Source organism: Schistocerca gregaria, chromosome 6 (genome assembly GCF_023897955.1).
Source record: "Schistocerca gregaria isolate iqSchGreg1 chromosome 6, iqSchGreg1.2, whole genome shotgun sequence".
NCBI classification, from domain to species: domain Eukaryota; kingdom Metazoa; phylum Arthropoda; class Insecta; order Orthoptera; family Acrididae; genus Schistocerca; species Schistocerca gregaria.
Window position 1 is genome coordinate 192,786,121 of NC_064925.1, and position 27,837 is coordinate 192,813,957.

General features: G+C 40.2%; 1 protein-coding gene across 1 annotated transcript in view; it reads right to left on the bottom strand.

Moving 5' to 3' along the window:
• Positions 1-27,837, bottom strand: part of LOC126278800 (formin-like) — a 246,586-nt gene that overhangs the window by 20,674 nt on the left and 198,075 nt on the right. Inside the window, exons 14-16 of the mRNA XM_049979073.1 lie at positions 13,427-13,519; positions 13,292-13,343; positions 6,008-6,157 (exon numbers count right to left, since the gene is read on the bottom strand). Of these exons, the coding sequence (XP_049835030.1) occupies positions 6,008-6,157; positions 13,292-13,343; positions 13,427-13,519 (295 nt within the window). The remainder of the gene's footprint in view (positions 1-6,007; positions 6,158-13,291; positions 13,344-13,426; positions 13,520-27,837) is intronic.

A 27,837-nucleotide genomic window follows, 5' to 3' on the forward strand; every position in this document is an offset into this window, starting at 1 on the left:
GGCCACTTCAAAAATGGCTATCCCTCCTCCTCACTCACCCAGAGTACGTCACTCAGAGACTACCGCAAGTTGAACATGCCCACATTGACAATTATCCCACTCCACACATCTAAAACTTCAGCAACAGCTCCATGGTATGCATGTGTTTAGTGTCGTAGACAGCCACAATGCTTACCATCCAATCCCTAAGCAAGTTGATGATGACATCCCAGAAACTGCCATAATTACACCATTTGACCTATTCAAATATTGTTTCAGGCCTTATGGACTGAAAAATGCCACCTGTCCCTAGCAGTGCTTTATTGCTTCTCCATTTTTCCTGTTTACATTCTGATGTTCATATCTTATGACATTCTTATTTTTTCCTTTTGTGACGAACACAAGAAACACCAGACCAAGTCCTCCCAGAACACTTCTGGATCACAAAGTGAACTGGTCTGATTCCATGCTACAGTCTTTTGAAAATTTCATCATCATCCTCTCCAACACTTGCACACACCATTTCTGATGTGCACATTTCTATTATCACAGATGCTAGTATCTCTTCTGTCAATATCATGCTTTAGCAACTAATAGGCAACATCTTGCAGCCTTTTTGCTTCTTCCCCAAGAAATTGTCCTCCTCCAGTGCAAATGGTCTGCTTTTGACAAGCAGTTGTATGGAATTTATTAGACAACAAAATAATTCCAAGAAGACATTGAAGGTTACAAGACTGCCATTTTTACAGATCAGTGTCTTAGCAGATGTATTATGTAACCTCAGTGCCAGTCTTCACCCTCATCATTTTTTATGTATGGACTTAATTTATTAGTACACAACAAATGTCCATTACCCTCAACTAGGGAGGTGACTTTTCTGTAACATATACCATGAGGTGGGATCTATGATTAAACCGAGATTTAGGCAAAACTCATTTGAAATTTTTTATTTTTGCTATATAACATTTATTTTTACAAATATTTAAGTGTTGTTTAAATTCTTTTAGTTTCTTTTATTGCATTAAACAAAGCCTAAAGCATTTTACTATTTTTCACACAAAAACACACAATTTTGTGAGGTTCTTTTAAATATTACACATAAATAGACTGTTGGAGTACTGAATTTTACATTTAGAAAACTAAATTCCAGGGTTTAAATTTGCACATAGAAATTCCACCCAATAGGAACAAAAAGAAAGTCTGTTAGATTGACATTCATTTTTATCACCGCTCAGAACACATTTGATTTTAACAGACACTAAGTATTCATTGAAGAAACAGACAGATCCTCATCTCAACTTTCCTGAAGTTCTTCCTCTAAGCAATACTCTTGTTCTATCTCAGAACTATATCACTGGCTAATGTAAAATCGTCATTTTTTCATTTATTTCTTGATATATATTACTGACACCTTCCTCCATAGACTGACTAATAATTTTATCAAACTCAGGAAAGTTAAAAATGACATTTATGCCAACACAATTTGAGCTATATGGTACCGCATTTAAGAAAACAGGTACGTAGTTCACAGGGCATAGTCTAGGAGACTCCAACACCTATGAATAACATGTGTCAACAACAAACACAGAAGGCGGTAATGCAACTGACAACAAAACATTGTAGGCTTGGCTATTTAAGTAGGAAGAGTATAGAAGCATTCCACCACAACTAGCCTTGGAGAGCGAGTTCAAAAATTTTCACATGGTTTGAGAGCCCGCACCTCGTCGGTTAAGGGTTACATCAAAGGTACTGACAATATTTTCACAAACTATATTTCAAGAATTAACTTCATTATTTCACCCCTTGACCTGGATGAGCTGGCTCATTTGCAGCAACAACATCCCAATGTACAGAACTTATTATAAGACTTTTCTATGTTCCTTATAGTGGAACCCCAACTCCTATCTGGATCAGCCGTTCCAGTTGTGTGTGATACTTCTACTGGTCCACTGTGTCTCACAGTTCCTTCTGGGCATCAAAGCCACCATATGCCTGCTTACTGGGCATTTTGTTTGGCTAAACATCAAAATTTATTGCCACACTTGGGCATGTGTGTGCATTCCCTGCCAATGTAGCAACTTTAGTCAAGATGCACTACCTCCTCCCTGACATTCTGACAACCCAGAAGGACATTTTTGCCACATACATCTCAAGTTGATTGGTCCTCCGCCTCCTTTGTAAGGTTTCAAATACAGTACTTCTATGATCACCCAGGCTAGTAGGTGACTGCATCACTAGCCTACCTTACATTCACACCTGGCAGGCCCGCTTTGGCTGCCTAACTTCTGTCGCTACAGATCAGGGTCAGCAATTCAAATTTCTCCTTTTCAATAAGCTCTGTGGATAGTAGGCAGTGGTGCAGAATTTTACAATGCCACATATATTATAGAGTAATACCTCTGTGGAGCACTGGCACTGCACTCAAAGTGGTGATCATGTATCACACCAGTAGCTGGGCAGAAGTATTGCCATGGGTCTTCTCAGGCATAAGTATTGCTTTCAAATAGGATATTAAATCAACTTTAGCTGAGGTACTGCACAGCAAACCTTTGGTCCTTCAGACAGAATATGCTGAGGACTCTGACCCTCCTCCTCCTCCTCCTCCTCCTCCTCCTCCTCCTCCTCCTCCTCCTCCTCCTCCTCCTCCCCCCCCCCCCCTGCCCCCCACCACCACCTCTGCCCTACCCACATTAGTTGAGAAAGTCTCCTCACACATATCACACATTCGAATGCCCCCTACCCATATCCACACAACCTTGTGCATCTTCATTCACAATGTCCTCTCCAGCTGCAACTATGTCATGCTCTGTGATGAATCAGTTTGTGAGCTTTGCAGCCCGCTTATTTGGACCCTCAAAAGGTACTATCATGCTCTAACAACACCTTTGTTATTCTACTCAATGGTAAGCCTCAAACCGTATCCTTGGACATATTAAAACTGAACAACTGGACAACTTAGTACAGCATGACGAACGACCCACCACCCAGTGAACCTGCCTCCATCAATTGTGGCAACTTATCATTAGGTCGAAGTGCACTGATTCTTGCATCCCGTTCCAGCCCATATTCCTCTTCTGCAATAATACCCTTTACCTCCTCCTACAGACAAGGCCAACACTACTGCCTTCATTGACTCCACCAGGCAGCTTACCATAACCCCATGACCAACCATCTTCTGTCCACTTCCTCAACCTACCCCCCATGCCCCTCCCCTCACACTCCTTTGTCCTGCCACATCATCCTCTCCACCTCCCTTTTTGGCACCCAGATTACTCCTTGATATCCTTCTCCCTTGCGGAGCAACGGAAAAGACTCAGCTTCCCCTAATGGCAGCTAAAACATGGCTTGTTACAATGTCTCTGATCACATTGGGAGTTCCTCCAACCTCAGTACAAGTTGACCACCACCTGTAGGAGTAAGAATTTCTTTGATTTTTCTTCCAGTGTATGTTCTTTTCAGCTATGTTTCGTATGCTGCTCTTGTTATTCACTGCAAGCTTTCAGCCACGCGCCCCTCACCCTCAATGAGTGCTAATCTCTTCCAATGCATACACCTTTCTTTTCCCCTTCTCTGCTCCTCTACTGTGCCCCTTTCCTCTACTCCTCCCTCCCTCCCACCTCTCCCTGTCCCTCCCACCCTTCCCCTCTCCCAGTTGTACTGGGGGATCCCTCTCCTTTGTTTCTCTGTCTTCATTCTTTTCAGTATGTGACAAATTAAGACACTTTAAAGGTACAGTTCAGTACATATTCAACAATAAAGTAAAAAACAGCTGTGGAACCAAAAATAAAATAAAATGAAGACTTGACTGTAAAAGAAAAGAATGTTTGTATCCCACAATCAATGCTTACAACTATAAGAGTAGGCTGTGGTTTCTGTAGAATTTCCACTGCAATCATATCTTGAGCCATCTAGTTCTTATGTTCAATAAACTTAAAATAGTATGTTCAAAGGCTACAGGAAGTAAAAAGTGGCTATTTCATATGTGAAATATCCATAACAATTGATTGTGACATGGAAAAACTTCACAAATTGAAGCATGTATGTGCAGGGATTCCCAAAACTCAGAAATATAGAACCTGAAGGGAAACTAAGCTTAAGTCTTACAAAACAATAGCAGTACAAGTAGTAGTATATGGTAGGGAGACAAGTCCAATCTTGCAGAGAGACAGAAGGAAAATTGTGTCAGCTGAAATGAAGTGACTCAGGGCAGTCAAAGGCTGCTCACCGATAGACAGAATGCAATATACAGAAATAAGAAAACAGCTATTGATTTTTGATTCGGAAAGCAAAACAAAAAAATATGACAACTGGTGTAATGATGTAGAAAGAATGTAGCATGATCATTTGCCTAGAATTCCCATGTTATAAGCCCATTGGACAGCAAGGTATCAGACATCTTAGGATAAATTGTTTCTGGGACAGGTTGTGCAGCTCTGAAAAGCTAATCATTTGCATATCACAGCATCTTCTTCCTGTCGGTTAAATTTCATGTCTGTAGCAAGTCAGCTTTGTGGTGTAGCAATTTTAATGGCCAGTAGTGTAAATGAAGCCTATGGAAATACAAATCATCTAGTGAGACTGTACTTGACCAACTTTGATTTTAGGATGATCTCACGGGATGGAATTGTTCGTGCGTTCATAACCTCGCTATTAGAGCCTGTAGTCCTCGAAATTTATCGTGAATTTTTTCACCTTTCAAAATCAAAATACAATAAACACATCGCTGGCCATTAGCATGCTGAAGTGTCATACATTGCATGACATGCAATACTTCTGCAACCACAGAAGCGCTTAGACGCTGTCTTATGCGACTCCAAATAGTTCAGTTTTTTCTGTGTAAGTGACAGTGTAGCTGGCCCATAGTGGTTTAACTGTCATGTCGTTTTTGGCTAAACATCAGATCCCTGGTGGTGGTGGTGAAAACATACCCATTTCTGAATATCATCTATGTGGTCACATTAGTAAATCTATCTACAGGGTGTCCCAGCTATCTTGTCCACCCAAAATATCTCTGGAACAATAACATCTATTGGAAAATGACTTTCACCGGTATCAATGTAGGGCTGGGGCCCATGAATGTACATATTTGAAAACATTCTAAAACGAAAGCATATGTGTTTTTTAACACAAACTTACTTTTTTTTAATGGACCTTCTATATTTTTTCTTCAGCATTACATAGCATGACAAAGCACATACACAATGGCGTTGATTGCATCGCAATATTCCCATTACATCCCGAGATATTGAGACGCGAAGTTGACGCTCGAAACACCTGACATGCACTGCTAGCGCACATCCTGAGCCTGAGGTGTGAACCCCATGCTACCCGTAATCATGATGTGATTGACAAGTAAGTGTCCCTCTTGATAAGTATGAAGGTGTGATTACATATGTCAATCACATCGTGATTACGGGCAGCATGGGGTTCACACCTCAGGCTCAGGATGTGCGCTAGCACAGCATGTCGGCTGTTTTGAGCGTCAACTTTGCGTCTCAATATCTCGGGATGTAATGGGAATATTGCGATGCAATCAATGCCATTGTGTATGTGCTTTGTCATGCTATGTATTGCTGAAGAAAAAAATATAGGAGGTCCATTTAAAAAAAACGTAAGTTTGTGTTAAAAAACACATATGCTTTCGTTTTAGAATGTTTTCAAATATGTACATTCATGGGCCCCAGCCCTACATTGATACCAGTGAAAGTCGTTCTCCAATAGCTGTTATTGTTCCAGAGACACTTTGGGTGGACAAGATAGCTGGGACACCCTGTATATTACATAATGAATTTTTAACTGAAGTTCACCTTCAAAGAGAGACTTTTGTGTCAAAATTTGGGAATAATATAGAAATTAAAATGCACTATTAGCAATTAATTTCTGTAAAAATGATTTTGTGGGGTTCTTTCAAATTGACAATGAGAATTCTAATTAAAACTACATGTTTTAATATGTTTGAATAAACTGGCATATGCACCCTGGAATTTTTATTGTTACAATAGTTTCACTTAATAAATTTTTTGCTTACTTTTCCTTTATTAATCTCTGCTGCTCTTTCTTCCAGATATCCTTGAAATCACGGCAAAATGGTAGCCACAAAGCAAAGAAATCTTTAGGTGTTACATCTTCTTTTTTACCTTTTGGATGGTACTGATAAAAATCCATAGTGCCATAAAATCTAAAGAATACAGAACAGATTAATCGTAAGTATATGTAACACATACAGGAAAATAAGGATTTCTTTTTTTAAGTAACAATATCAGTAGTACATTGGGTATTCATCTAAATTACTTAATCACTGTTTAGTGTCTAAATAATGGAAACACTTATTGCGTTTGTACACATGCAAATCAATCCATGATGTAAATCAATCCATGATGTAATGAAGCGCTATCAATGTAAAATTGTAATAAACTTAAGAAGCCATTAAGAGGGACAAAATAATGTCTCAATGTAGCAGGGCAATCATCAACCACTAAAATCCATTATATGTATGGAAATGAAATTTTCTTTAATTTCTCCATCAAACAAATTTCTCTGCATTAGGAATCCGGGTGCTCACAATATTTAACAAGTATTTTTATTTTGCGAATAATGTTTCTCTTAGCTGCTTCCATGTAACTTAAACTGTAACTTACAGTTTGTAATGGTTAAGTGATCAACACATGACACAGTGTAACTTGCTACTAAATACACTGGGAAAAAAAACTAGTATAGGCATGTGTATTCAAACAGAGAGATATGTAAACAGGAGAACACAGTGCTGTGGAAAGCAACACCTATATAAGACAACAAGTGTCTGGTGCAGATGTTAGATTGGTTACTGCTGCTGCTGTTGCTGCTGCTGCTGCTGCTGCTGCACTAACGGGTTATAAGACTTAAGTAAGTTTGAACATGTTGCTATAGTCAGCACACAAGCTATGTGTGACAGAATTTCTGAGGTAGTGATGAAGTGGGGATTTTCCAGTATGACCATCTCATGAGTGTACCGCAAACATCACATCTCCGACATCGCTGCGGCTGGAAAAAGATCCAGCAAGAACAAGACCAATGGTGACTGAAGAGAATCATTCACCATGACAGAAGTGCAACCCTTCCACAAATTGCTGCATATTTCAATGCTGACCCATCAGCAGGTGGCAGCATGTGAACGAGTCAACGAAACATCATCGATATGGGCTTCCAGAGGCGAAGACCCACTCGTGTACCCTTGATTACTGCATGACACACAGCTTTACACCTTGTCTGGGCCCATTGACACTGACATCAGACTGTCGATGACTGAAAAAATGTTGCCTGGTTGGCTGAGTCTTGCTTCAAGTTGTATCGTATGGATAGACATGTGTGGGTATGGAGTCAACCTCATGAATCCATGGACCCTGCATCTCAGCAGGGGACTGTTCAAGCTGATGGAGGCTCTGTAATGGTGCGTGGCATGTGCAGTTGGAGTGATGTGGGACCCATTATATGTCTAGATATGACTAACAGGTGGCACGTACATGAGCATCCTGTCTGATCACCTACATCCATTCATACCCATTGTGCATTCCGACAGACACTGGCAATTCCAGCAAGGTATTGCGACATCCCACATGTCCAGAATTGCCACAGAGTGACTGCAGGAACACTCTTCTGAGCTTAAACACATCCTCTGGCCATCGAACTCCCGAGACATGAACATTAATGAGCATATCTGTGACGCCTTGCAACATGCTGTGCTCCATGCCCTTGCACTCTTACAAGTTTCTGGACAGCTCTGCAGGATGCATGGTGTCTGTTCCCTCCAGCACCACTACAGACATTAGTTGAGTCCATGTCATGTTGTGTTGTGTTGAAGCACTCCTGCATGCTCATGGAGGCACTACATGATATTAGGCAGGTGTACCAGTTCCTCTGGCCCTTTAGTGTAAAGCACTGAATATTTTTCCAGAGCCATTATGTACTCAATGACAGCTGCTGAAAAATTATGTGCAAGTTTGAACAACAGCTGCTGAAGTTTTTGCACTTATTAATGGTTCAAACATTCTAGACACAATCAATCAAAGGTTAATATTGGTAATTAACATCAGACATTACACCATCAAGTATCACAAAACATACAGAGTACAATTCAGGATTACAATACAACCATTAATATCATAGCATTTTGATAGACTGACTTAAGTAAGATAAATGTTATAACTGAATAATTCAGTGCCTTTTTGGGGTACAAGTTGAGCAAAGGAGAAGGGAGAGAGATTAGGAGCCCTGAAGTAGTGCATGAAGTTGTGTATTTACTGGAAATCGTCATTCTATTATTGAGTCTACCTATAAGAACTACAGAATTGTCAGGCTAAACTTAATTATCCAAACTAGTGAGTAAGTAACGAACTGAACAAGAGAAAGAGTCCATGTCAGCAATTTAAATCTCAGTAATAGCAATGTTGCATAAATAGAATAAAAAAACTGAATACTTACATGGGATTTACAGGAAAAAGAAAGACTTCAACCACACAATAAGGAACAAAATATCGACAAATCTGATGAGAATGAGTAGTAAAAACACCAGAGTCTACTGAAAACCCACCAGCTGAAAACCAAAGTCGAATTAAAATTTAAGTGATGCTGTAGAAGGTAGCCTGAAACCTAGATCAAACCTGGAGACATCATTGTTTTCAACAAACATGTCAAAGAAGAGTGGCATAAATGACCAACAGTGTCTCTATCACCAGAGAGAGTGTAACACAATTTCTGAGAAAACTAAGTTGGCAAACCCTTTAATATACATGCCATTTATCCTATGAAAGCCTACTTACTATGTTTAAAGGACCAGCATTAAGTTAAGAATCCAGGATCGTTCTTCATCCCTCTAAATATTGCTCCTGTAGATACCATGAACAAAACATTATACTGATTACAGCATGCAAGGAGGCATTCAAGAAGTCATTCTTCCTGTGCTCCATACACAACTGGAGTGTAAAGTAACATTAACATATGGTATCCTCCACCATTTGCAGAGTTTGTATGTAGATGTAGAAAGAGGTAACAGAGAAATTTCACATTCATAAAAGGAATCAAAATTAAGATCAGCTATATGAAAAGAATAAAAAAGTAAGATAATTTTTGTGAAATGCATCTACTAGTGGTAAAAGTAGTGCTAACCCAACTTAAGTATGAACTCACAAGAGAGATTTATTTCAGACAGGACATTAGATTTCAAAACCTGCTACCTTCCACTGGACCATATCAGAAACTGATTGAAACTATGGACTGGAAGAGGAAACAGAAGACATGGTGTCGTACAACACAGCAGCCATGATGGATGACACTTGGGCCAAAGATAGTAGAAACCAGGAGTGTGCTAGTTAAACACTGGCAATGTGTGGATTAAATCTTAAAATATGAGTATACATTAAATTCCAAGAACTGAGTGAATAAATGTGCATTATGTGAACAATAGTGTAAGAGATACTACATTAAGACATGTACAAAGATAACAATAACCATAATGGAGTACTGCAAGGACTAAAATGACTTGAAAAAAAGTTTGTATAGACTTTTACATTAATGCTCAGTCTGGGTGCATGTCTCTCCTTAAATTAAAAAGGAAAAAATATAGGGAAGATGCAAAAATAACAGTTGAAAATGACTTTACTATTCTGAGTGAAACCAAATAGAAAAATTATAAATTCCTGTTATATGGCAGAAACACAACTTCTGAACACAAAGTGATGATAAATCTACAATTTGTTTGATAAAAAATCCCTACCGACTATAAGACAAATAGCATACTCAATGAAGTTAATTTGTTTCAGCTTAGTGCAACTATCAAAGCAACATCATCTTATCATAGGAAAATTGTTAAGACTAATATCTGATAACTATGGTAAATTACATTTTGAGAAAACTTTAATATTTGGAAACTCTACCCTCTCCTCCCTTCTCCCTGCAGACATCTTTTGCAGAAGGAAAAAAAAATACATAAGCATGAAAACAATACTAATGACTAAATATGTATTGTGATAATTCACTTTGAGGTAAAGTAAATCTATTCTACTAAAACAAATTTATTAAAATAACCTTGAATAATAATTAGAGGTGCAATATGTAATGGCCAAGTTCATTTTTTTAATATTAATTATACTGAAACTATGAATTATTCTTAGTATTTTTCTGATAGCGATAATTCATTTTTATTTATTTCCAGATATGCAGTTAATACATCAGACAGATTCTGTAGTTTATAAACAGATGTTATCTATATATCATCAGCTGCAACATTATATTCAGCACTTCTCACGAGTTACCCTAGCAATTTCTCTAATTCCAACACTACATTCAACACAATAAAGCTACCAACTGGAATTCCCAGACACAAATTTGTCAGTGCACTGCAGTCATCATCAAAAGCACAATGTAACCACAGAACAAAAATGTAGTTCAACAGATAGCATAAATTCAACTTAAGTATTCTCCAAAACCATACAGTACACTGTCACAAATAAGAGTAAAAAAAAATCACAAGTCATTAACACAACATCATCCTACCACTGTTATAAAGACTATATACATCAGAGAATATATCACAAAATGTCACCTTAATATCACTAGTAAACTACATAAGCTTTATCACAACAGCAGAAACCTCACAAAATATTTCCCCATAGCCTCCACATGTCTCCATAGTACCCTAAATATCATTTTTCTACACCTAATAGAAATGTGCTTCAAATATAATTCATATACCTCACCCATGACATCACAGCTTCTCTAAACGAAGAAACAATAAATGTAACAACTGATCTTTCAAGTCTCTCATCATACTCATATAAGCTTCAGTCATCATACACTCCTGGAAATTGAAATAAGAACACCGTGAATTCATTGTCCCAGGAAGGGGAAACTTTATTGACACATTCCTGGGGTCAGATACATCACATGATCACACTGACAGAACCACAGGCACATAGACACAGGCAACAGAGCATGCACAATGTCGGCACTAGTACAGTGTATATCCACCTTTCGCAGCAATGCAGGTTGCTATTCTCTCATGCAGACGATCGTAGAGATGCTGGATGTAGTCCTGTGGAATGGCTTGCCATACCATTTCCACCTGGCGCCTCAGTTGGACCAGAGTTCGTGCTGGACGTGCAGACCGCGTGAGACGACACTTCATCCAGTCCCAAACATGCTCAATGGGGGACAGATCTGGAGATCTTGCTGGCCAGGGTAGTTGACTTACACCTTCTAGAGCACGTTGGGTGGCACGGGATACATGCGGACGTGCATTGTCCTGTTGGAACAGCAACTTCCCTTGCCGGTCTAGGAATGGTAGAACGATGGGTTCGATGACGGTTTGGATGTACCGTGCACTATTCAGTGTCCCCTCGACGATCACCAGAGGTGTACGGCCAGTGTAGGAGATCGCTCCCCACACCATGATGCCGGGTGTTGGCCCTGTGTGCCTCGGTTGTATGCAGTCCTGATTGTAGCGCTCACCTGCACGGCGCCAAACACGCATACGACCATTATTGGCACCAAGGCAGAAGCGACTCTCATCGCGGAAGACGACACATCTCCATTCGTCCCTCCATTCACGCCTGTCGCGACACCACTGGAGGCGGGCTACACGATGTTGGGATGTGAGCGGAAGACGGCCTAACGGTGTGCGGGACCGTAGCCCAGCTTCATGGAGATGGTTGCGAATGGTCCTCGCCGATACCCCAGGAGCAACAGTGTCCCTAATTTGCTGGGAAGTGTCGGTGCGGTCCCCTACGGCACTGCATAGGATCCTACGGTCTTGGCGTGCATCCGTGCATCGCTGCGGTCCGGTCACAGGTCGATGGGCACGTGCACCTTCCGCCGACCACTGGCGACAACATTGATGTACTGTGGAGACCTCAATCCCCACATGTTGAGCAATTCAGCGGTACGTCCACCCGGCCTCCCGCATGCCCACTATACGCCCTCGCTCAAAGTCCGTCAACTGCACATACGGTTCACGTCCACGCTGTCGCGGCATGCTACCAGTGTTAAAGACTGCGATGGAGCTCCGTATGCCACGGCAAACTGGCTGACACTGACGGCGGTGGTGCACAAATGCTGCGCAGCTAGCGCCATTCGACGGCCAACACCGCAGTTCCTGGTGTGTCCGCTGTGTTGTGCGTGTGATCATTGCTTGTACAGCCCTCTCGCAGTGTCCGGAGCAAGTATGGTGGGTCTGACACACCGGTGTCAATGTGTTCTTTTTTCCATTTCCAGGAGTGTAATTTGACAAACCAAACATAACAAAACTTGGGTGAGGGAGGAATGTTAAGTAAACCAAACAGCTGTATGGATGGCCATCAGCTCTGTGGTAAACATCTGACATGTGGCAATCAAGAGATGATGTTCCATACCAACATAAGACATGAACGCATTCCCATGTGACTGGTGGATTTAGAGTCATTTGTGTAAGATACAGTAGCATTCAGGAACTCATGTAAGAGCAGGTGGAGTAAATAATGTGACACCATTGGAGCGATGGAGGATTTTGGACCCCAAATGTGATCCATCCACATCCACAGCCAAGAAACTGACCAAGGAGGGTGGTCAGGAGATGAGACGGAGAGACAAGGAGGGGTGATGGAAATCATGGCAGAGAGAAGTGAGGTGGAGCCAAAGCAGTAGACCCACCTGAGGGTGGGCAGCAGGCAGGTGATGTCACAAGGTCACAGTGCAAATAGGATGGGTGAGCACGGTAAAGTGGACAATGATGGCATAAGAAACAAGGAGCTCAAACAACCCATGCACCAAGAGGTATGGGCAAGGAAGTGAAGGACACCGAGTTTACAAAAACAACCAACTTTCAGAAAGCAGATATGGAGCAACTAAGTCAGCTTGTTATCAAAAAGAAGGCCAAAGAAACTTAACTGGGGGAATGCCATCGAGTGTTGGGCATTGAGACAGAGCTCCAGATCAGGATGGACTGTAGTACAGTAACAGCTATGCACAACCCTGGACTTAATGGTGACAGAAGTGTGTCAGATGCCACCATGGAACATTGCACCACAGAGGCCATAGAGAGAGAGCTAGTCAAAATACAGAAATCATCCACTTGGAGAGCATGGATGACCTCCAGTGGAGGCTACAACACCATTAATTGTGATGAGAAAAGAAGAAAACTTAATATGGAGTCCTGTGGATTGCCATTCTCCTGGGTCTGTGGAGAGCTAAGAACAGTGCAGACTAACTCTGAACAACTGGATAGAATATTAGTGGATTTGCTAAAACATCATCTAAATAGGTAAGCACATAATTTCATAGATAAATGTATTTTAGTTACACTTACTTTTGCTTGCATTCTTCTAAATTTTCTTTTTCACCAAGGAGCTGCTTCTTGGCTACAAGGAAACAAACATACTTAATATTCCATAAAGAATGCACTTTAAAATCTACAGGTCGCAAATAAATAATGTTTTATTACCTCTAGTTACAAAGAATTCCATCTTATCCTTGAAAGGCTGTAAATTATTTTTTGAAGAGGCCTTAATAACTTTTTGTGTTCTATTTTGGCATGCTGTAAAAAAGAACAAAAAAATATTATACTATGGAAAGAATGTGGAGCATAAGAACACAGCACATCACGTCTCATTAAAAAAAATTGAGGGCAGACACAAATGGGTCAAAAAAAGAGAGAATGATATCTTCCTCATCAAATCAAATTTAGTTATTCATCCATTAAAGAAAATAGCACAACTACAACACAATATAGTCTGGATTGAAGAAGATAACATGCCACATAGAAGCAGACAGAGGAGAATATGCCATTAATCAAACACAAACAAATAACTTGGAGAAATTTAGTGGTTGAATAACAAGGAAAAATATTATGTTGGGTTAATGTGGCCCAGTGAGTCTTCTGCATCTTCAGTATCATTTCCCTATTCCTGGATCATAATGCTATATTCACAAATGCTCTTAATACTGTACTTAAACAGCATCCACCAACCAACAGCTAATGAATCAAGTGACATCCTCCGACCTCCCTTATTACACAAAATCACATCTGACTTTAACAACCTAATCATATCCTCCCACTGCAGCTTCAGTTACCTTTCACAGTGCCCAGAAATGAGAAATGTGATTCCCTCAATCCTTCCACCCCCTCTTGGTACCCTGCTTACCTCCCAATCACAAAACATTCTGAACCATCTTTATGACACATCTACTCCCATCCCCTTGTCATTCAATGTGAAAGAACCATATGCAAAAGTGTCCTATGAACCCCTTCAGAGTATGATATTGTAGTTCTGTCACAGGTGTATCCTATCGCATCACAGGCAGAATTACCTTTCAAAGTATCTACATTATATTGATTCTGCTCTAATTTCTGAACAACCATGTATTTGTGCATGAACAAAAGCTAACTGTCCATCTGAACAAATTTATCTCCACGAACAGAGACCACAAGAGGAGTTGAGCATCAAGTGACAGAGCATGCTACTGAGCACAACATGCTCCACTTTACTGGTAGTTTCACAACTGGACCATCTGGCTCCTATCATCCTTTCAACCCCTTCCTCTCGCACCATGTCCCCTGCCAACGATCCCAGCTTCTCTGAATTTCTGAACACATGTGTGAGGAATTGTTCTTATAATACATCTTCCAATTTCCACTAACTCTCATTCGACACCTACTACCGTATCTGTCCTCATTCCTACCATTTTATGCTGTTCTACTCTGACTTCCCTCCCCCCAACCTTCATCAGTATCTTTCACCCTCGTGGTCCTTGGTGCTTTTACCCTCAATATGACATTTCTACATATCATTCAGACCACAATTCTAGGACAAAATTAGGTTTTTGTATGTGTGCATGGAGAGGGAGGGGGCAAGTTGGGTGTGGGGGTGGGGGGTGTTGCTCAAAAGGAGGACATTGTGAAACTTAATTGTGAATGGTTATCATTACTCTTTTCATTGTTTGTATTCTGATTATGATTCTCACAGTTACAAGAATTTAGTTTGCAATGTGTTCCACATGGCACTTACCCTACAATATGGAATAAGTCAGTAAAAAACTACTAAATTAATGCACATTTCACTATGGTATCAAGCGAAAAATCACAGCAAAGTAACACTGCAGAAAGAAATATTTACCTCACTAAAATAAATGAGTATGCAGTTACACCAACAATTCAAAACTGTGTGTGGTCTGCCCATTGTGTGACTGAATACTATGTGATTGCATATCAGGCACAAAACACTGTAAAGGAAGTGCCTAAGCAGAGCAGAGATGAATGGGGAATCATTCTACTGAAAATATCTGCCACGAATGGATATATTCACTGACATAAGTGACTTTGGCGAAGGGCAGATAGTTATGGCTGGCACCTTGGGGTGAGCATTTCAGAAATGGCAAAGCTGGTTGATCATGTACTACTGCTATTAGGCAACAAAGTGTTGGAAGTCCACACCATTATCCTCTAAGTGTAGCAGTACAGGGGGCAATCTGAGGCAGACATGATGAAATGAGTATGGGGTGCTGCAGTAGATAATCCTACATGCTCCCTTGTTGATCCAATGTCACCTTCATTTACAGGTGCAGTGAGCTTGGGATCACCAAGACTAAACCATGAACCAACAGAAACACAAGGTGATTATAATTAAAGTTAAACTTGCAAACTACTGTAGAAATAACACCACTGATCAGAACGACATCAAATTGCAATGGAATAGTATCAGATAAGGAGGAAAACGTGTGGCAGAACAACAATAAAGAGTTACGAAGTGTAGCAATAGATGACGCTGTAAGCATAATTTACTAGTGGTTGACTACAAATGACAAATGAATCATACAACAATGCCTAAGGTGTACATTCAACAGTAAACAAACTGTATTATTCAGTGAATCTGTTTCTAATTGTCCTGAGACCAAAAACTGCACAAAAAACCATTAATAAAAATCAAATCGTATTATTGATTTCCATGTGATTGGTGTAAAACATGTTCAATATGCTGTCCACCATTTTCTGCAACAAGTTGAAATTGAGAAACAGCACATTCCCCAACTGATCAAAGTGTTTCCTGAGTCATGTTCAGAATGTGTTGCACAATGTGTGCCTTCAATGCAGCTAAGTTTGCAGTCAGAACACTTAAGACAGACTCACAGCCATAAGTCACACAGATTAAGATCAAATTGTAGGGATGGCTAGGTTGTAGAGAAATGGTGGCTGATAATCCTAGCATTTCTGAAATGGTGCTTCAGCAGCTGCATAACTGGATTTGCAATGTGTGGAGATGTGCTATCCACACTGTTGGAGAGCTGGAATGATGTGGTTACACAAAAGACACTCATAGCACTTATCAGTGACGGTACAGGTAGCAGGACCAAAGGCACCTGTCTCTTTGAAAAAATATGGTCATATGATAAATGATGCCATAAACCAGCACCGCACAGTGACTTTTCAGGATGCAGTGTTACTTGTTGATTTGCATGTGGATTTTCTGTTGCTCATATTTGACAGTTCTTTGTACTAACATATCCTGTTAAATTGGAGTGGGCTTCATATGTCCACACTATCTTCCACAGCCAACCATTGTCTGCTTCCAAAGAAATTCTAAAGCAAAGGCTCTTGCTGTCAGATCAACAGGAAGCAACTTGGGCACATGGGTAATTTTGAATGGATTGCAAAGAAGCATCTGTCATAGGATTTTACGCACCGTGCTCATGGATATGTCCAATGTTTGGGCAATTCTCCATGCATTACACATTTGCACACTACAACTCATCTCCTCCTGCATGACTGTGACCACTGCTTCCATTGACATTGAATCAATTCATTTCCTCCCTCTGCCAGGCCAAAAATACAACTTTTCAAATTTCCGAATCATTTTCTCCATACCCACAGCAGCCATCAGACCAATGTCGTTTTTCAAACCCTTCAGTGTCCAGAACTTCTGCACAGTGACATGTGCACAGTCATCATTCCTGTAATACAGCTTTACAAGCAGAGCGCAGTCCTTCATTTAGACAGTCACAGCAAACGTCACAGACCTGGTGTGTTTATACCAACTTCAATGGGTCAGGCATGTGACAGGTGTTTTATGTATTCTGGTACATATTGATCAATTTTCACACAACTTTTTTTCCTTCTGCCATAGCAAATATTCTTTTGTAATTTGATGACATTCCTACCAGTGGTGTTATTTTGAAAGTTTAATTATAATCAGCCTGTATGTCACCTGGCTGAAAGGATCTCATTTCTTGCAAACACCAGGTCAATGGCTGTGCCCAGATATGTTGTCATCCTTGTGAACAGCTGCTCAAAACCTGCACTACACAACAGACACTGGCTGTAGAGGTCAGAATTATGCTACAGGGGGGACATTCAGCAGAGCTTCTATAGGACCTGAACTTTGGCATGTCTCAGCATTTTGTAAAGAAAAAATGATAGTAACATTGTTCACCGCTTTCAGAGCAACAGTCAGTTTTAGTGAAGTTTAATGAACTTAAATGCTTCTAGTATTGATATTATGGACCTCATTATTCTACTATTATGCTACATCTACATCTATACTCTGCAAACCGCCATGGGGTGCAAGGCAGAGGGTGTATTCCATTGTACCAGTTAATAGGTTTACTTCCTGTTCCATTCATGTTGGAGTGCAGGAAGAATGATTGACTGAATGCCTCTGTGCAAGCAGTAATTATTCTAATCTTATCCTCACAATCCCTATATGAGCAACACACAAGGGGTTGTAGTGTATCCTAAAGTAATCACTTAAAGCCAGTTCTTGGAACTTTGTTAATAGACTTTCTCAGGTTAGTTTATGTCTGCCTTCAAGAGTATTTCTGTGACACTTAAACAAACCTATGACCATTCATGCTGCCCTTTTCTGTATATATCAATATCCCCTGTTAGTGCTATCTGATTTGGGTCCCACACACCTTAGCAATATCCTAGAACTGGTTGCACAGGTGATTTGAAAGCAATCTCCCTTGTAGACTGACTGCACTTCCCCAGTATTTTATGAATAAACCAAAGTCTACAACCTACTATATGATTATTTTATTTCAAATCCCTGTGAAGTGCTACACCCAGGTATTTGTATGAGTTGGCTGATTCCAACAGTCTCTCAATGATATTATAGGATAACATGTTTTTTCAGTTTATGAAGTGCAAAATTTTACATTTATGAACATTTAAAGTAAGTTGCCAATTTTTGCAGCACTTTGAAATCTTCAAGATTTCACTGAATATATATGCAGCTTCTTAATTACAGTAATTCATTATAGATAACAGCATCATCTACAAAACATCTGAGATTAATAGTAATCTTGTCTGCCAGGTCATTACCCCGTGAAGTGGGTAATTTGCGCACGTACACCTCTTCCACAGTGGGCAACACTCATCAGCGTGCTATGTGTGGTGGTGCTGCATACTGTTCTCACGCATAAAAGTTGTCCTCCATGTTTTGTTGTTGAAGTTAAATTTAAATTGATACTGAGTGGAAATGAATAAAATATATCTCAGAAGTTAACAAAACTGTATTTTCACAATATTACAAGTCATTTTCAGTGTGAAACATTTTAAAACAACATGCTGCGCACAAGACAACTTTGCATTCTGCACACAAGTATGAAGTTTCTTTGCAAAGGCCTTTTCTCGTGCAAACCCCACAGCTCCTTGTTTGACCTTTCTTCATTGAGGGTGGTAGAAGATCTGGAAAATGTCTGGCTGTAAGGCGTGTTGCTTTCGGTGTTTGAGGTGGGCATCTTACTGATGTCCCTTGTTGTGGTAAAGATACTGTCAAGATTAATCATGAAGCTCATTCTACTTTGTTCGACACCATGCTTCTTGTACAGAACGTATGCACTGAAGCATGCAATGGACAACAAGTGGTAGGAAAGCTTCTGATAACATTTTGGCCATCTGGTAGTTTTGTAACTGAGAACCGCACCTATCTACACCCCCCCCCCCCCCCTCCGGCGCCCCCCATCATAGTCTTATTTTAGTCAACAACGATATGTGGCTTTTGAATGATTCCCTACATCGAGTTTACATTTAAAAAAAGTATTGTCATGAAAGGTGGTGACCATAGTAGCAATGCAAGGGGTACGAAATTTGTTATAAAAGCCAGTAAATTACTCAACGGACAGTATTTTTCAGTACAGGTATTTCATTCATTCCAACCAAGTATCGACTCATGACATCATCCAGACATGAATTGACTGTAATCTGAATCTTTTTGAGCAAACTAATAGTTTCTTTCAGGTGATACAATTTTATTGATTATGAAATACAAGTTCTTGAAGTTTATTCAGATTGGGAAATGTTAATTAGTAACTGCTGGCCATAATTTATCTGTTTAACGTAAAGGTGTTTTGAATTTTGTGCACACGAAAAAGTGCAAATTTATGTGCAGCTTTTACTCTGAGATGAGTTATCACTTAGAGTGCAAGAGATGTGCATGTACAGTTTGGTGACCTGCAGTGTGAATTTTATTTTTTGTGATTTTGACTCAAATGGAGACAAATCCAGTTTCATTTAGACGTTATGTGAGATAGACACATCACATTACTACAATAGAGTCATTTAGCCCACTAGGGAAAACAAACCTGTGCGCTCAATTTGAAATACGTCACATGCTAGTGTGCGATCGAGCTGTCCAGTGAATCGAGTAAATAGTTGCAAATGCACTTGGACTTAATGCATGAAGTCCTAAATTAATTTTGAGACAAGTATTGATTTTGACAAAATTGAACTGAAAGTTTATTCAAAATATCGAGGTTCTGTTTTAATTGAGACACATATCACCTTGTTGATCACATTGCTTAGCAACACTGTAATGCAGATTATTAATTTGTTAGAACTATTTGCAACTTAGTAAGTTCCATTACACAGACAAACTATTACAAGAAGTTTGCTGAGTGCGTGAAAGTGGTTTTATTTTCAGAAATGCCAATAAACCCGCAGTTTCAAAAGTTAAATTACTAACTGTTGTGTAACTTCATTGATTGTCCCACAGCACTACTGAACATGTTGTATCGTCTCTCTTCGCAGGAGATCTCAAGAAGCTGGGATAAACAAGAAACAAGAAGAAGACTAAAGAAGAGGCATTGGTATACCATAACAATGCCTCTTTTGACCTTCCATTTCATTACCATCTGCTTGCCTCTGTACCCTGTTATGTACTCCCTGTTCTTCAGTTTTTCCTTTCTTATGAAGTCAGGGACCCCCTTCCTGTCTTGCTGCTTTGTGCTGACAACAGCAGTGTTATTGCTGGTTACTTTGTCCACCAAATCTGGACTGGTGTACCAGTTGTCAAGATAAATGCAGTGGCCTTTCCCGAATAGATCGTAAGCAAGCTTCAAAACAATTCAAGAGGTTATTTTTTTGTCTGCATAGTGGCTACCATAATTAGTGTCCTTCCCAGTGTAAACAATAAAGTCCCATACATACCCAGAGCTGCTTTCACAGAGTTTGTAAAATTTGATGGCAAATTTGCTACGATTTGATGAAAAATATTGCCTCCATCCAAGCCACCCTTTCCAGAGCAACAACGATTTGTCAATGGTGATGTTCCTCTCTGGCACATATATTGACCTGAATTTAAGCCACAGATGCTCCATAATGGGGTGAATTTTGAATAGTTTTCTGCTGATAGTGCCAAGTGGGTCATAAAAGATATTGTCAGCAAAGTGGAGGAATTTCAATAAAAGATGAAACTGTTTTTCAGTCATCAGTTTCCTGAAGAAAGGTGTGTCAACTGATATTCTCTCTCTCTCTCTCTCTCTCTCTCTCTCTCTCTCTCTCTCTCTCTCTCTCTCTCTCTCTCTCTCTCTCTCAAAAGTACATCTTGTGGTCTGGTTTGTGAAGAATTTCTTGAAGTACAAGCATTGCAATAAGTGTTTTTACCTTGTCATATGTAGTATCCTGCCAACTGCGAACCCTGGAGTGTGCTGCTAAATTGGGAGGAGAAGCTAGGAACTGTTCTGCATAAAAGTTTGTTAGTCCAGCTATTATTGTGCACAAAGCATCATCCACAAAACACTTAAAACAACTCATCACATCATATTGTTTTAGAGGCAGAACTGTGCCACTACTACCAGTGAACAAATATTGATTACAAATTGAACTAGCATGCACAAATGCACTAGGTACTGTCTGCTACAGTAGTGTCTCATCTTCAGATGTCTCTGATCAAAGTCACTTTCACTTTCACTAGCCTCAACATCCATATCTTGAAAACTTTCAGAATTGTCACTGAAATTATCATCACTTTCCAAAAGCAACTGCTCAATCTCCAAATCTGATAAACGACTACTTCTCACCACTGCAAAAGATCACTCACTAATGTGGCAGTAAGCACGGACAAAAAAGGTGCACTTTTGTGGCTGCTTCACTGGACACACACTGTCAATGCACACTCGAATTGACAATGTTACAACTAGCCTAGAACATGCTGCATTGCCTGATGAGAGCTGTCATCTAGTGGACAAAGCTCAACTAATACCACAGTGTCAACGGCACACCAATAACTTGTCATTCCCACTAGCTCTTAGCCACAGTACATGGATATGTACAGTACAGTAGATGGATATATTTGTAGATGGATATATTTGTCAAACACACTGTGAATTAGCAGAGCATGGATGGATGTATCCATCATGCTCACTTAAAGGGTTAATATGCGACATGAACAGCAACACACTTCCTTGGGCAACACCTGGACAATTACTCTCCATCCAAGATAACATGCTGTGTCCTCCCTTCCAAAAAGTCTTTAATCCAGTCACATATTTCACTTGATAGCCCATACGCTCACACTTTTGACAGTAAGCATAGGTGTGATACTGATTAAAATGCTTTTCAGAAATCAAGAAATACTGCATCTACCTGACTGCCTTGATCTAAAGCTTTCAGCATGTCATGTAAGAAAGCGCAAGTTGGGTTTCACATGGTTGATGTTTCCAGAATCCATGCTTGTTGGCACTAAGGTGGTCTTTCTGTTCAAGATATCTCATTATGTTTGAGCTCAGGAGATTTTCTAAGTTTCTACAACACACTGGTATCAAGAATACTGGACAGTAGTTTTGTGGATCACTTTTACTACCCTTCTGTAGATGGGTGTGACCTGTGCTGCTTTTCAATAACTGGGCATTGTTTCTTGTTTGAGGGATCTGTGACAGATTGTAGTTTGGAGAGAGGCTAACTCAACCACAAAGTCAGTATAGAATCTGACTGGAATTCCATTGGGCTCTAGGTCTCTGTTCAATTTTAACAAATTGCAGTTGTTCCTCAATATCATTGACACTAATACTTATGATTAATGGAAAATCTCATATAAAGATGTGAAACAAATACTAACAAAGAGAGGGAGGGGCTGTCCACTACTTACCTCAGCTCAGTACAGCCGATAGATAACGCAAAACAGAACAGAAAATTTACATTCCTAGCTTTCGGAACTTTGTTCCTTCATCAGGGAGGAGAGAGGGGAAAAAAAAGGGGAAGAAGGGAAAGTGGATGTAGTTCCTCACAACCCAGGTTATGAAGCAACAGGGAAAGGTAAACAGGGAGGGTAGCAAGGATGGAGGCATGGTTGTCAGAGGGAAGCCACAGATAGACATTACAAAGAGAAGAGTTGAAAAGAGGAATGAAAATGTGCACTGCGACTACTTTCAGCTGGGTATTCAACCAGATTGTTTGGTTACTGAAAACAACAGGACACTGTGATTCCATGAGCAACCATACTTCCTCCTTGTTGGATCTAATGCCATGAATGTTCCATTGGAGAAGAGTCAGAAAGGGGAATGGCAAGAAGGGAACAAATGAAGCATATTCACCTCTGAGGCTACCGAGTGCCAGACTTCGAAAACTCACTGCTATGTGGTGCAGAGGCTGTAGGATCCTGTTCCACAAAATGCACAGAGGCATTGTCACTATCCCTTGGTCAACTAGCAGATTCCAGGGCTCAAAAACAGTAGACCATGCACACCAGTGAAATGTAGGTTGGCTGTGTGAGGGTATCACATGCATTTTGGCCAGTGCAACATATAACAAGGCAGTGAACAAATAACTTTAAATCAAGCCTGCTGGTTATCCTGTTATCTGTAGAGACAATTTTATTCTAGTTTTCTCTTGTTTTGTTGTGAAAAAAACAATTGAGGTTATAAGCACCCACTTCATAACCTTGTAACACTAATAAGTAAAAGAAGTTAAAAGCAACTACATGCTTAGCCTAATTGACAGAAAGAAAGAGCTAAAAACAAAAGCTTCCTCTTGCAGAAAGGTGCACAAAATATGCAGTAGACACAGCAGAGATCCTGAACCAAAGATCAAGTGTCCTTTTCCATACTGCTAAAATACATAAAAAGTAAAATGAAGTTGACAGCACAAATGATGTTCACTAAAAAGGCCAATAACTAAGATGGTAAACATACACTAGAATGATAGAAGTTATAAAAAGAGCATTTAGTCATGAAATGATGAACTGTCAAAGGTAGATGACAATGAGCACAAAGTGGTGGGGATTACCACTTAACAAATGGGGATGGTTAAAAAGATAATGTTCAATACTACCTAGCTAAAATGATTTCCTCACAATGAGAGGGCCAATTGATTGTATGCAAGAAGTGGAAATACCCTACATATTGCCTTGCTTTTATGGCATACATTCACAATTTTGTAATTAGTTCTGTGACACGTTAGCTCTATGGCCACTGTGTGAAGTTTTTAACAAAGGAATACCCCTATGGTTGTAGTGAGCGGGCCTTGCAGTAGTTTTACAAGTGATTTGTAGTGAAATTACGTAAAGATATTGTCAGCATCAAACCATCCATGTATTATGTTTACACCTTCTTGATTTGTGAAGATCAACCTCATTTAAATTATTCTGTCAGGAAAGGTAATCTGAAATGGGAAAATTGGCTTACCTCTAATGCACAATCACATACTGATGAGCTTCCTACTAATTACATCAGCATGTGGTATCACATTTAGGAATGGTGTTCACCCAGCAACAAATGGAAAATTAGATAGGCTACCACCAGAAAACTTTTGGGAAGAGATAGGGGGAACTCTGAATAAGAGTAAAATACTAATGGTTACGTACATCAGAGTATAGCCTTTTTTTATGCTTTACTCTCGCAAAGGCTGTTAATTGAAATTTTCAGCAAACACTAGAATATTCTTTTTTCTATGAACTTTGATTTTGTCAGTTCAAAAAGTCATCTTTCCTTATTTCATAAGACTATTCAAAGACTGAGGAGTAGAATTAACTAACCACCTATTTACATCAACGATTTAACATCATTAAATCCAGTCAACATAATCTTCCTCCCAGAGCAACTGACCACTGGAATACAACACACTGTAGGTTAAGCATATTGATTCTGTACAGCAGATATGAACAGAGGAGGAGTTGACCCTTTCATCATACATTTTCATAGATTTAAGGAAGTTTTTCACCCAAATACATGTAGAAATATGTGTATCAATAACATGTTGTAATATTGACAGAAAATCAGTAACCTAAAAGAAATTTCAACCTATTCATAAATCACCTTCAGCCCTACTTGCCAATTCAACAGTTTAAAAAGAAGTTGACATCTTGGGTTGTCGGGTGTTCTGCCGGATATCAGCGTCATACTTGCACGATATTTCGGTCACGTAGCTCGTAACCTTCATCAGGTGTGACCTGAGGCTGCTCCTCAAGTAGACCTAAGCAGAGCCTGGGATCCGGCTCTGGAATTGTTAAAGGAGCAATGGGGCCAGCTGCAACACTACACAAACAGAAGAACCAGAGACATGGAGATGGAAAACAAGCCCCTATCAGACTGCCAGGCGCACCAGACCAAAGATGGAACACCCAGAAGTGGGACTGGTGGGCACGGACCGCAGAGGGAACATCCAGAGCTGCAGCACACAAAAAACGAAGCGGCAACAGTCCAACAGGTCGTGGTGAGCAGGTGCGGACCGCAGGCGGAACGCTTGGTACCCCATACTGTAGATGAGACCCCCAGGAGTGGGTTTGGTGGGCGCGGACCGCAGAGGGAACACCTAGAACCGCAGGGGACAGAAAACAGAGCAGCAACGCTCCAGCAGGTCTCAGGGAATGGGCGAGGACCACAGAGGAAGCGCCTGCAGCCGTTGGTGGAGGGGGAAGGCCATAGGCATAAATACTGGACCAGGTCCACTCGAGGAGCAGTCTCAGGTCACACCTGATGTGAAGGTTACAAGCTACGTGACCGAAATATCGTGCAAGTATGGCACTGATATCCGGCGGAACACCCGACAACCCAAGATGTCATTAGATCCCCGGGAAAGCCTGAAGAGTTACATAAAAAGAAGTTGCTTATGATTTTAGTACTGATTTTCTTACAAGTTCTTCTAGTAAAAAGTTATTCTAGCCAGTCATATTATCACTCCTACTGGTTCACACAAATACAGAAAATGTTCCAAAAAATGTAAAAATAATATCTTTATATAGAAGTATAATGAACAATAAAATTACGATGAAATCCAGACCATTAGCTGCTTACAGGTATTGATAAACATCAACAGGGACAGTTGAAAATGTGTGCCTTGACTAGGACTCGAACCCAGGACCTCCTGCTTACATGGCAGGTGCTCTACTCAACTGAGCCATCGAAAACACTGATGATAGTGTTACAGCAGGGACTCATCTCTGGCACTCTCCCCATGAGACCCACATTTTCAACCTACTGTCCACACCTACATTTGTAGTGCCCCTGCCCACTATACTCATTACTTGCGCCAGTCAATCCACTGATTATCATAAGAGTTTGAGCAATGTGTGTGCATCTAAACTGAAGAGGATCATTGGCCGGTAAGCCTTATCTATATGAAAATGACATTGTCATGTCAAAGAACAGACACCATCTTCATCTAGATAAGGCTTACTGGCCAATGATCTTCTTCAGTGCTAAAGCACTCACATTGCTCAAACTCTTACAGGAATCAGTAGATTAACTGCCTTGAGTAATGAGTATAGTGGCACAGGGTGAGTTTCTGGATGAGGTATCGAATATATTGCTTCCTCCTACTTATACCTCCCGAGGAGATCACGAATGTAAAATTAGAGAGATTCAAGCATGCACGGAGGCTTTCCGGCAGTTGTTCTTCCCGCAAACCATTCGCGACTGTAACAGGAAAGGGAGGTAATGACAGTGGCATGGAAAGTGCCCTCTGCCACACACAGTTGGGTGGCTTGCAGAGTATAAATGTAGATGTAGAGTCCCAGTTGGGGCACACATTTTCAACTACGCCCATTGGTATTTATCAACTCCTGGAAGCAACTAATTGTCTGGATTTCATTGTAATTTCGTTCTTCAAGAGCTACAAGATCACCAATGGTATCTGTTCTTTTGACATGTCTGAAAGAACAGATACCAGCTTCCTATATAATGAACAAATTCATTCCATGAAACTTATCAGTGATCTTTACACCCTTAACATGATATATGTGACTTAACTGTCTCTCTCTGTAACTTCTTTACTGTAAGTAGTAACCTGTCTTTTCTTCCATTCTTAAAAAGACACTAAATTTGAGTGCAGGACTGGGAGGTGTGGAGGGGGGCGGGGAGGGGGGGGAGGGGGGGGGAAGAGTAAAGGACTAAAAATTGAATTTCAGAAAACTGCTGAAACATGTGAATTGGATAGATTTTTTACAGTGTTCATGGACGAATGGAGAAAATAAAATTACCAATAATATTCTTCCATTATTTGAAAACATGTTTAAGATAATTATGGCCACAATGTGTTAGGAATAGAAAGTTGACTGAAGCCTGAAGTGGACAGAAATCAGAGTTCAATGTAAGATTGCAAGGATAAGTTAGATACCAATGGTAGTGGTACATTTATTGCTGTACAGATATCATAATACATTTGAGATTATTATGGACTCATAATGTAAAATAATTCTGGTGAAATTAAGCATCAAAGATGGGTCAAACATGCTAACCCACATCAAATTCTGCCATGGCACAACAGTTCAAAGACAACTTTATTAATATCACAAGTAAGTTACCTGTTCATGCTATTGTAATAGAGGGAGACACTTACTTTTTCAGCTACAAAATGAGAGAATAATGTGATTTAAACAGGTGCCAGAGAATAGAATCAATGTAACACTTTCTTCACATTGTTGTCTGAAACTGCTTTCAGCACACAAAGAACTGACTCATGAGAGTTGTGTCTTAGACCACCTAGTAACTAGAAGACCTGAATTTCCTGAATCGGTTAAACTGGGGGAATGCACCAGAGATATTAAGACAGTGGCAATATCAGTTTGTGTGTGTGTGTGTGTGTGTGTGTGTGTGTGTGTGTGTGTGTGTGTGTGTGGATTTCATGGGCACCCAACAGTAAGGTCATCAGCATCCTTTTTTTTTTGTCATCAGTCTACTGACTGGTTTGATGCGGCCCGCCACGAATTCCTTCCCTGTGCTAACCTCTTCATCTCAGAGTAGCACTTGCAACCTACGTCCTCAAATATTTGCTTGACGTATTCCAATCTCTGTCTTCCTCTACAGTTTTTGCCCTCTACAGCTCCCTCTAGTACCATGGAAGTCATTCCCTCATGTCTTAGCAGATGTCCTATCATCCTGTCCCTTCTCCTTATCAGTGTTTTCCACATATTCCTTTCCTCTCCGATTCTGCGTAGAACCTCCTCATTCCTTACCTTATCAGTCCACCTAATTTTCAACATTCATCTATAGCACCATATCTCAAATGCTTCGATTCTCTTCTGTTCCAGTTTTCCCACAGTCCATGTTTCACTACCATACAATGCTGTACTCCAGACGTACATCCTCAGAAATTTCTTCCTCAAATTAAGGCCGGTATTTGATATTAGTAGACTTCTCTTGGCCAGA